Here is an 11,938-nt window from a genome sequence, read left to right on the forward strand (position 1 = left end):
AAATGATCTCGTAAGGGACTTAGAATTGCCAAAGAACAAAGCAGAACTTTTAGGTTCAAGATTGCAACAATGGAACCTTTTACAAAGTGGTGTAGTTATAACATCTTTCCGTAACAGACAAAAACATTTGATGCAATATTTTGAAATGGCTGAAAGTTTAGTTATTTGTAAAGATGTCCAGGGTTTGATGGGATCTCTTAACATTACATATAAACGGGAAGAATGGAGACTTTTTATAGACAGCTCTAAATTAAGTTTAAAAGCAGTATTGTTACATAACCAAAATATTTTACCATCGATCCCTATTGGTCATGCAGTCCATATGAAAGAATCTTATGATAACATGAAAACCCTTTTGCTGCAGATAAAATATAATGATCACCAATGGCTAATTTGCGGAGATTTAAAAGTCGTAGCTATTCTACTTGGACTACAATTAGGCTATACGAAATTTTGTTGCTTTCTTTGCGAATGGGACAGTCGTGACAGAAAGCAGCATTATACAAAAAAAGTGTGGCCTCATCGTCAGTCACTTCAGCCTGGGATGAAAAATGTTCAAAATAACCCTTTAGTTGACCCACAAAAAGTGTTACTTCCACCACTGCACATAAAACTAGGGCTTATGAAAAATTTCGTAAAAGCAATGAACAAAAATGGAACTGCTTTTCACTACCTTCGCCAGAAATTTCCAAGATTAAGTGAGGCTAAAATAAAAGAAGGTATATTCGTTGGTCCCCAAATAAGAAATTTATTAAAAGACGAACACTTCGACACTATTTTGGAAGGCAAAGAAAAAAAAGCCTGGGACAATTTTCGCCTCGTGACAAAAAACTTCTTGGGAAATAAGAAGAGCGACAACTACGCTGAACTTATTGAAAATATGTTGTCATCTTACCAAGAACTGGGTTGTAACATGTCCCTGAAAATCCACTTTTTACATTCTCATTTGGACTTCTTTCCGGATAACTGTGGGGCCTTTAGCGATGAACATGGGGAGCGCTTCCACCAGGACATCGCTAACATGGAAAAACGATATCAGGGCAAGTGGAACGTTTCAATGTTAGCGGATTACTGCTGGACTATTCATCGAGATACTCCAGAAGCAGAGTACAAAAGGGCAGCGAAGAAACCACGTCGCAATTCTACTAATGAATAAAATAACGGTATAATTTCTGTTATTTTTTCAAAAAACTTTAAAATTTTTTTTTTAAGAAATGGAAACTAATTAAAAAAATATAATTGTAATTTCGTATGCAGTATGTCAACATAAATAAAAAAAGCTACTTACACTAGAAAATACTTTTTCATAATCAAAATTTGTATACTAGTGTAATAAATGTCCATGTTTAATGGTTTAATGGGAATGAAAGTAATGACTCGGGTACTTCAGGTTGGATCGTGTAAGTATTAAATGTTTACATTCTAACAAATTGTAATAGTGGGAGGAGTTTTTTAAATCACGTAAAATGTATTATCATTGTAACTTTTCAATATCGTAAATAGCATATATTGCTAGTAGTTATAGGTACATAAATAAAGGCTGTAGACAAATTCTTGATAGACGGTTGGTTAGGTTTTGATATATGCATGTTAGGTAAATTAGACAAGTCGAAATGCTTAACAACACGGGGACGCTTCTTTATTAACTTCCAAGTACTAATCAGATATCATGGGATCGGATTTGGCGTTAGAAACTTAGGGATATCATGTGCATATTTAAACACAACGATTTGTCACACTGATACACCAGAGTGGAAAACTATCTGTATCCAGAAGAACGCATATACATACATACATATACCGCTAGAAGTGAACTAGCAGTTAGTGCCCAAAATAAGAACACAACAAAACCCTGCAACCGCAGGATGGCACCGCCCTTACTAAAGGTCACGGTATTTTCTTATTTAGGAGACAGCATCGAACCATCCGCCAAGTTACATACTGGATTAAATAGAGCACAAATTTATCCACCCAGACTTCAGGGTGGGCTAGACACAAAAATTCATATCGAATATCCAAGCCCAGCAGCAATCCCACCAAATGGATTTGAAGATCAATTGGGGTTGCAATTGGGCCTTGATCAAAAGGAGAGGATTTTCGTGATATGCAGGTTCAAGGCAGTAGTGCATAAAAACGCATAATAGTTTGGTAAATATACCAAAAACATCGTATTACATATGGTATAACTAATAATATTACCTTCAGAATTGAACCTTAAGTTTTAAAACTAAAGTAATGTTATAATGGAAATATAAAAGTAGTGGGTTTTCTTGCGATTCAAAACAGTCAATTCCATTTCTAAATCAACTGACAGGAAGATACCACCTATAATTTCCCAGCACAGAGAAAAAATTTTTAAGCGTTTTTAAGAAATTAAATTTCTTCAAATGTGTGGTTGTCGGGGAGCGTGCGATAGCAACAAGAAATGCCTGTTTCCTCGTATGAAATAACTAACAATGCGCGAGTCCACCTAAACCGGAAATGATTTCAAGAAATAAAGCAAGGATATTTTCAGAATGCTTACAAAATATGCTTGCATAGTAAAAAATGTAAATAAACTCAGCATTCCAAGGTGACAAAGAAAATCAAATCATAAAAATGAGATTCATACATTGTTGTAACCATAAGTACTTATACTCATGGTATTAAACATACATATCTACATATATGAACCATTCTTGCAACCATAAGTACTTATGCTCATGGTATTAAAATTAAGCATACATATCTACCCAATTTGCCACAGGGCGAAGACGATGTTGTTACGACGTCGCTCTGGCGAAGTCGTTTGGGTATATGTATAGCCTCTAAACCTAAAAGACATACCAAAAATCTGCGATTCACCACCGAAAGGAGGACCGTCCGGATTTATAAAGTAAAACTATCTCTGCGATTCACCACCGAGAGGATCCAGAGAATATTTAAACGAAATTTTTATAAATTTGTATTCAATCATAAAAAGGGGTATTGTACAGCCTACACTGAGGGAAAAACCGCGGTCTAAATTTAAGCCTGTTGCGCTTAATTTTAGATTATACTGTTCTTAATTTTTTCGATACCCAACGGTCTTGATAGGAGACCAAAAAGTTCTTAAGTCAAGAACAAGTTCTTACTATTAGACCACAATTCTAGTATTAAGACCCAAATTCTTGCTTTTAGAACACAATTCTAGTATTAAGACCCAAATTCTTGCTTTTAGAACACAATTCTAGTATTAAGAACCAAGTTCTTGCTATTAGAACACACGATCTTATTTTTAGACCATCCGTTCTTAAATATATTCTATCCGTTCTGTGATTTATACCACGTTCTTAATTTTAGAACGCTACAAGATAAAAGATGGAAAACTATTGTGTTTATGCAAATGACGCTACTAGTGAGGTAAATAATTGGGTTCTCTTTACCACGGAGCAACCAGTTACCTCTGAAGGGGCAATAGAAGCTCCAGAAAATTCTGTTCTGCCAGAAATAAATGAAAGTACATTAAGTACAGTTGGAGAAGATAATTCCACTATCGAAGATGACGAAAATCTTAAAACGTTGCTGAAAGAATTCAGACTGGAATGTATTTTTGAGAATTTAAAAGGTAAGTACATATTCCCTATTTGCATATATGAAAAGTATACTCTCATAAGTGTATTTTAGCTGCACAAATCACTTATAGATGCTTAAAATACATTCAAAAAGAGGATTTGAAAGAAGCAGTTCTACATCTTGGCCTACGCATAGAGTTTCGTGAAAAGTTATTCGCCTGGAGAAAAAATAAGGTAAATTGAACAATAGTTGTTAAGTTTATTTATGTACCTACACAGAAAGAAAAAAGATAGGTTAATCTAACCGAAAAAGATTGTAAATAAACCATTTTTCTATTTTACATTGAAAACACAAACAACAAGTACAATTCAGGTTGTTAATATAATCGACGAAAAATTGTTATACGAATTTGGAAATTTTTGACCGCAAAAATAGTTAAACTAATCGTTAGAATTGTAGAACATAAATTTAACTACAAAAAATGGTATGGCCAACCTGCAAAATGGTAAAGTTACTATTATTAACCACAAAAATAGTAAAACTAACCGGATAAAATTGTAACTCTACTATCTTGATTGTTAATCTAACTGAAAAGATAGTCTTCACGTAATTCTCTTCTCTCTTTCTTCCCTCTTCATGATGAGAATAACCACAAAAATAGTTAAACTAATCGTTAGAATTGTAGCACATAAATTTAACCACAAAAAATTGGTATGGCCAACCTGCAAAATGGTAAAGTTACTATTTTTAACCACAGAAATAGTAAAACTAACCGAATAAAATTGTAGCTCTACTATTTTGATTGTTAATCTAACCGAAAAGAGAGTTTATGCGATAAGAATAACGGCACTTTTGATGCTTTGCTTCTTTTCTTCTTTCATATTCATTTGCAAACTTTTCATGGACGTTGTTATTTGCGTAGGTGCAGTGAAGTGAAATTATATTAATTAATATATTAAAATTAAGTGTTGATGAATCTTAACAATAGTGAATTGTTTTCGCTAAATATTTTGCGTGCTGTGGAGGCGGATGATATGGATAATCCTGATCCAGAAGACACGGAATTTTGTAAATTGATTTTGGAGTGGGGATTTTCACATAAAATCGCTGAATTTAAAGGTAAGTTGCAAATACATTGTCATTGTTGTAGTTTTTAGTTAATTTAGTGAAATTCCAGCGCAAGCAATAACCTTGAAAAATTTGCAATATCTGACGGAGTCTGACCTTGCTGATTTGTTTAAAAACGACACCATTGGTGGTAGAGCGGAATTCCGCCATCAACTCATAACTTGGAGGAAAACAAACGTAAGTATTGTGAATCCCTCTGTGATCATTTCATGAAGAATCTTTTTTGTTGCAAAATTCCTTCAGGGGTATGGTAGCGTGTCGACGTGCGATACAGCGTCCGCCAATTCTGGTTTTGTTGACTTTGTGCAGCAGTGGCGACAGCGGATCAACAATGGCATCGAATCTCCTTCATGCTCACAAACATCCAGTTCATCTTCACATGACTTCGTAAGTTTATATATGAGGCACCTCACAAACCCAACAAAACATTAAACAAGTTTTAAAAACCTACAATTTTTAAGGATTTGCAGCAAGTGTTAAGTGCCCATCCAACTGGCGAGTATGTTCTGCGACTGGACAAACTAGATGACGCTGGGAGGAAGATCTTAATTGATGCCACTGTGTCGTGGTTTATTAAAAGAAAAATCAAAATATGCCGAAATACATTCCAATCTATTGCGCAAGATATTGCAAACAGGTTTAAAGATGACAAGGTAAATTATTTATTCATTACAAAACTATTTTCTAAATTTTCACCTATTTTCAGTCGATTTACTACCACAAAGATCCTATTACCTTGAGACCAGCAGGCCGCTTGTACGATAAATATTACAACACATTGAAGAGATTGAGAATTCACCGGATTTCCTGAAAGTTCAACTCCTGAGGCATCACCGACAGAAGAATATACATTTACTTTCGAGGATGAAAAATGTAACGCCACTACAATAGCTTTTGTTTTGTAATTATTTCATATATTTTTATGCAGCTGCCTATGACTGGCTCAAACTTTTTGATTCGCCGTGGAGCACAGTTGAAGCAAATTGGAAAAAACCTTCAAAATCAGACGACAAGAAATTTTTAACTCAAGTGGTAGCACATCAGCGAAAACTTTACGGGCCTGGAAACTTTTTTCCCATTCATGTGGATACAATCTGGTAAATGGATTTCTTAGTTTTACGTTTAAACTTGTCAGAATTTGTTGACTAGTTTGAATTTACAATCAAATGGGTCATATTAATAAAAAAAAAAGATTTTTCTCAAATTTGACATCAATTTGTATGAAAAAACTTTCAAAATTTGAGAAAATATTTCGAAAAAGCATTTTCTTTTTTATTAAATGACCCAATAAATACAAAAACTTCCTCTTGAAATACTATCATATATGAAAGTAATGCGTCATATTAATAAAAAAAGCAATTGCTTTTTCAAAACCTTTTCTCAAATTTTGAAAGTTTCTTTATACAAATTGATGTCAAATTTGTGAAAATTTGAGAAAAAACAAAAACCTTTTTTAATCATATGACCCAATATTTAAAGGCACGGCTGCAAACCGGTTCTGAATCGGGTTTTGAACCGAACCACTGCTGTGAAACCCAATCAACTATCATATAATAATAGATATGCAAGTTGGAAGTAGCTCAAAAATTTCCCTGAATTTTCCTTTTTTTGCTTAGAGGGTGTTGATCAATTTCTTCCATAAAATACAAAAAAATAAATATATACATTTTGCATTTCTCTTTCAAAAAAAATCGGAAAACTTAGAAAAATGTTTGAGCTAGCTCCAACCTTCACAATATTATTCTTTAGTCGGTTGGCTGTAAAAATGGTCGCTACAGAATTTAAAACTCAAAATTTAATAATGCTTTCCTTTATTGCAGATTGATATTGACTTCAATGCTCTAGATCAGAATTGCTCACAGCTAACAGAGAAATGGCAAGGTTTTAGAACAAAAATTATACCAATTTTGAATAAGAGGGTAAAGGATATTCAAAATCTTCAGCACTTGAAAAAAGTTAATGAGATTGATAAAGGTTTGTTAACATTGGTAATAATAAGATTAAATGATTTTTATAATAAATATACTTTTATTAAAGGTTCAGATCAACTTATAGCATTGTTACTGCACGTTGTACTACGACCTAATATAAAGCGGAAGGCAGGTGACAAAACGATTTTTAGAAGTACTATCAAAGATTCTCAGCTCTCGTTTTTACTACAAGTTAGTACTGTGAACGATGTCGAAAATAAATTGGATAATCTGAAAAAATCACTTTATGCACGCGGTGAGACATTGCAATCACTAATTATCGCAATTGGCAGTGATTTAAGTAATTGCAAATTTTATGTTTACTATGACGACATTAAGTATGAGCTTCCTTCATTTTTAAGCGCTTTAGACATATGTTTTAAGACTTTCCATGTATTACATTTAAAATATCCACAGGATAGCATTGAGTTTTGGACGTTTGTCCAAAGATATTTTTATTCCATTGAATTGACTGAAGATAAAACTTCTCCAAATGTCCTTTGTTTGCTGAGGGACTTAATTTAATTTATTAAGTATAGATACGTAGTCACATAAATCTTAACACCTTCAATATTCAATAATTATTATTAAATATTATATATGTAATAGTTATTATTTTTTTGTTTAAAATGGTTTTGTGTTTTGTATGCAACAACAATTTTGAAGATGTTGATATACTCGTAAATCATCTAAAAAAATTTCACAATTTAACATCATCTAGTAATTTTTACTGTCTACATTGCTGTCATTATTATCAGTGCTTGCGAACTTTTAAAAGCCACTTTAAGAAAGCGAATTCATGCATTTCTAATATAATTCCAAATGTTCAGAGTCTTAGTGAATCCGAAAATAATAATTTTCCACCACAATGAAACCAACGGCAATGTAATCAAGAACGTCAAGATATATACGAATTTTCTCATGCTGAGTTCGAAAATATTGCGCTACTATTTTTGAGTAAATTGCACAGTCAATCAAATTTCGCTCGATCTGATGCCGAACGACTAATTGATGATATAACAAATGATTTGCTTTTGCCAATAGCACACTTTTTAGAAAATATTATATTCGATTTTGCAGAACAAGAAAAAGTCCAACTCAGAAACTTAGTTTCGTTTTTAAGAGATCCCTTTTCAAAATGTAAAACATTTTACAAATTTTTAAAGGAACTCAAAATGAGAAAGTGCTTTGAAGACCCACAAGAATTCGACATTGATAATAGAATTGCGCCCGTAGTTCATCACCATGCAATTTCGTTAACAGAGCAACACAGTAAGGGTGTACTAATGCCATTACGATTTCAAATTAAACATTTCTTCGAACTTCCTAATGTATTAAAAGATACTTTGGAAAATACACAGAAATTCCTTGCAAATGATAATGAATTAAAAAACATTGTTAATGGAAAATTATGGAAATCTAAAATGAGTTTATTCAGCGATAAAACAGCAATTCCTTACGTTATTTATTTTGACGATTTTGAAATTAATAATCCTTTGGGTTCCAACAGAGGGACACAATCAATAGCTGCTTTTTATTACAGTTTCCCTACTTTGCCGCAGCACTACCAATCGCGACTAGAAAATATATTCCCTGCTCTTTTCTTCAGAAGTAAACATAAACAGTTTGGAAATGACGCATCATTGAAATTACTGGTAGAAAAAATTAAAAGTCTTGAAGAAGGGGGAATTGACATTAGCTTTGATAATACAACCAAAAAAATTTATTTTGTACTAGCACTAGTTGTGGGTGATAACTTAGGTTTAAATAGTATTCTCGGCTACACTAAAAGCATTTCATCTAATTACTTTTGTCGATATTGTTTATGCAATAAAGAAGAAACTTCGTACATGGTCGAGGAAATAGAGAGCAAACTTCGGAATGAGTTAAACTATACAGAAAACCTTGCTACAGAAGATATACCAGAGAAGCGAATAAAGTTAACTGGTATATCTGAGAATTCCATTTTCAATGACATTAATTCATTTCATGTGGTAAATAATCTTACCGGGGATATTATGCATGATATTTTTGAAGGTGTTTGCCGATATGACGTTTCGAAAATATTACTCCATTTTATTGAATCCGAAAAATTGTTTACAATTGAAATTTTAAATGATCGAAAAAATCAATTTCAATACGGTGAAATTGAGTTAAGTAATAGATCTCCAGAAATTCAAATATCACATTTGAAATGTCAAAAACTTAATATGTCAGCACGAGAAATGTGGACATTTTGCCATTTTCTTCCAATAATAATTGGGGATTTAATACCACTACACAATAAACATTGGAAACATTTTTGTACATTAATTGAAATTATAGACGAGATTTTAAAAACAGAGTTCGACGATGAGTCCCTTAATAAATTAAAGTTAAAAATTAAGAACCATCACACGATTTACGTACAACTATTTGGCCCGACGTTAAAACCGAAATTTCACTTTCTACTTCATTACGCTACAATCATAAAAAATGTAGGACCTCTTAAGCATGTATGGTGTTTTAGGTTCGAGTCCAAGCATAGAGAGATTAAATCGTATACCAATTGTATTACCTCTAGAAGGAATGCACCTTTGTCAATCGCTGTTAAATGTATGATAAAGTTTTCAAATCGGTTACTTTTGAATAAAGGATTAGATAGAAACTTATTTTTCGAAAACCAATCTAAAGAAAAATTTAAAAACAGATATTACAGTAAAAAAGTAAATATAAGTTCTTTTGAATGCGAAATATTAATAAATGAAAGCTACAATTTTATAACAAAAATGGAAATAAAAGGTACTACTTATAAAATTGGATATTTCCTGATGTCAAAATCTTTGAAATTATTTGAAATCAAAGACATTATTGTACTTGAAAACAACAAAGTAATTTTCGTATGTGTTGAACACACAATTGCAATGTTTTCGGACCATTTTCAGTCATTTCCAATTATAAAAAGTACAGACCAATTTTATCTATTGGACTTTTCTGAATTATATTATTCACCTCTTAATACAACTCTTTCCCCTAATGGAATTACGTATATTCGTCCAAAGTTTTTTTGAAACTATACATGTATAAATTTTATATATATTTATATCTTTGTCTTAATTTACAATAGTAAAACACATAAAAATATGTACTTATTAAATTAAAAGTAATAAATAATAATACATTTATTTAAAATCAATGTTTTTTTAATCACTACTTTTTATTTTAGCAAAGTAACTATTAAAATGGTAAGTGGACAAGTTTTGGAGGTAAAAAAATAGTAGTTTTACCATTTTTATAGTACAAAAACTATTTTCCATAGTAAACTAACTATTTTTCATGGTAATAAAACTATTTTCATGGTAAAGTAACTATTTTTAATGGTAAAAAAACAATTTTTTGTGGTACACGAACTATTTTCGTGGTACACGAACTATTTTCGATGGTAAGCTAACTATTTTTAATGGTACCCGAACTATTTTCACGAACTTTCATAATAACAATTTTTTGTCGGTTTGATTTACAATTTTTTTCGGTCACTGCAATTTTAATCGTCTTTTTCGGTTAGATTTACCTCTCTTTTTCTTTGTGTGTAGAATTAAGAGGTAGCATAGGTAGATTAGAATATGAATATTCAAATAAAGCCAGTCTTGATTTGACAACCAAAAATATCTGGCGCCCACACGGGAAATCCGCATATATTCTCATAGAGAAAACGGATCAGCAGTAGAACAAACAAATACCCACAGGACATAAAATCCTTATAGAGAAAAGGGTATAAGCAGCAGCCGGTGATTCAAGAAATACCCACGGGATAATTTTGGAAGCAAGCGGCAGAGTGCAGTAATTTATTCAATTTATTTCATTTTAGTGTAAGTCAGTGCATTATATTTAAGAAAACATTGTGAACAAGTAAAACACTGCTTCTACAATTAAAATTGCAGTATAAGTTAAGTGAGTTATATTAACTTTTTTTTTGGATTTAAGGTATCCTAGTGGTGTAGTGAAAAGTGAAAAAAACAGTTGATAACAAAATGACTGAACAAATCGCAGCAACAGTACAAATGGCTGTAGAAACGGCATGCGCGGCCGTAATGATGGCATCAATGATGCAATCGCATGAACAGGCAAATAGTGCGTTAAGGGAAAAAGTAGACGAGTTGACGGGACTAGTAAATACATTGCAACTAAGGGCCCCCAAAATCGTTGCCTACCAACCTATTGAGGTGAATAACCCAGACGCAGTGTGTCCAATATCATTGGACATTATCAAATCGCTGCCTGAATTTTCTGGTGAACAGGCTAAATATGTTTCATGGCGTCAAGCCGCTCACACGGCAATAAGCTTATTTAGGCGATACGAAGGGACTGAACGCCATTTTCAGGCGATAGCTATCATGCGGAATAAAATAGTAGGGTCAGCGAATTTGGTGCTTGCATCATTTAATACAGTATTAAACTTTGATGCAATTATTGCACGTCTAGACCCTACCTACGCTGACAAAAGACCACTACATATATTAGAAAACCAAATGAGTGTTTTGCGGCAGGGGCGCAAGACTATTTCTGAGTTTTATGATGAACTGGAAAAGAGTCTGACGCTGATAATAAGCAAAGTCACCATGGAGTTTTCGGGAAATGACCCGCTAATAAGCGCCTTAGCCGAAAAATACCGCAAGGATGCATTGCGCGTATTTATTTCTGGTTTAAGAAAACCGTGGTGTGATATTCTGTTTTCGGTAGGTTACGAGGACTTGCCTTCAGCTTTAGCTAAGGCACAGGAGTTGGAGGCGAATCAGAAAAGGAATGAATTCGCTAGAGTTTTTGATGCAGAACAGGAAAAAGCTAGAACGGTTCAAGTGCGCACAAATCCGCAATATAGAAAAGATATGCGTGAAAAGTATGTTCCAAATAGTGGTGAACATAACAAACCAACTCCTATGGACATAGATTCAACTTCTTCTAAATACCGCTTCAATTCTGCACCACAAACACAGGTCCCGTCCAACAGGACACAATTAGCGAAGTCTCCTAGTTACACAACAAAGAGGCAGCGGGAATCAGACAGGCAGTCACCCGCAAAAGTACAACGCATAAATGTGGTGCAGCAACAACACGAAGATCCATCCGACAATCCTGAATATGCTGATGAGATTAATTTTTTAGGGTAAATTCGGCATTGCCATATGCCAGGAAGAAACTAGACAACGGTGAAACGTTAAATATACTTCTTGATACTGGCACTGCAAAAAATTACATAAGAAAACGTTCCGACTTAAAAAATATCAAAAAAACAGATAACGCGTTCTTAGCTAGAACTGTAAATGGAT

General features: G+C 33.1%; 1 protein-coding gene and 1 long non-coding RNA gene across 2 annotated transcripts; both read left to right on the forward strand.

Annotated features, from left to right (window-relative positions):
• Window positions 1–3,189: 3,189 nt before the first annotated feature.
• LOC118754085 lies at window positions 3,190–3,785 on the forward strand. Its single transcript, XM_036488949.1, has 2 exons — window positions 3,190–3,586; window positions 3,646–3,785. The coding sequence occupies exons 1-2, from the start codon at window positions 3,340–3,342 to the stop codon at window positions 3,774–3,776; spliced, it is 378 nt and encodes a 125-aa protein (XP_036344842.1). The 5' UTR covers window positions 3,190–3,339; the 3' UTR covers window positions 3,777–3,785.
• A 1,057-nt stretch (window positions 3,786–4,842) lies between these two features.
• Window positions 4,843–5,794, forward strand: LOC118754086. The gene is made up of 3 exons (XR_004994864.1): window positions 4,843–5,049; window positions 5,124–5,535; window positions 5,591–5,794. It is a non-coding gene; the product is annotated as an uncharacterized LOC118754086 (long non-coding RNA).
• Window positions 5,795–11,938: the final 6,144 nt, after the last annotated feature.

The sequence above is a fragment of the Rhagoletis pomonella genome, unplaced genomic scaffold, assembly GCF_013731165.1.
Source record: "Rhagoletis pomonella isolate Grant_MI unplaced genomic scaffold, Rhpom_1.0 Rhpom_scaffold_03361, whole genome shotgun sequence".
In the NCBI taxonomy this organism is placed as follows: Eukaryota; Metazoa; Arthropoda; class Insecta; order Diptera; family Tephritidae; genus Rhagoletis; species Rhagoletis pomonella.

What these genes read in the sequence shown, in the direction of transcription:
- LOC118754085 (XM_036488949.1), top strand. Translation starts at nt 3,340, where the DNA reads ATGGAAAACTATTGTGTTTATGCAAATGACGCTACTAGTGAGGTAAAT. An exon ending in TATTTTTGAGAATTTAAAAG is followed by an intron (nt 3,587 to 3,645) that starts GTAAGTACATAT and finishes AGTGTATTTTAG; the next exon opens with CTGCACAAATCACTTATAGA.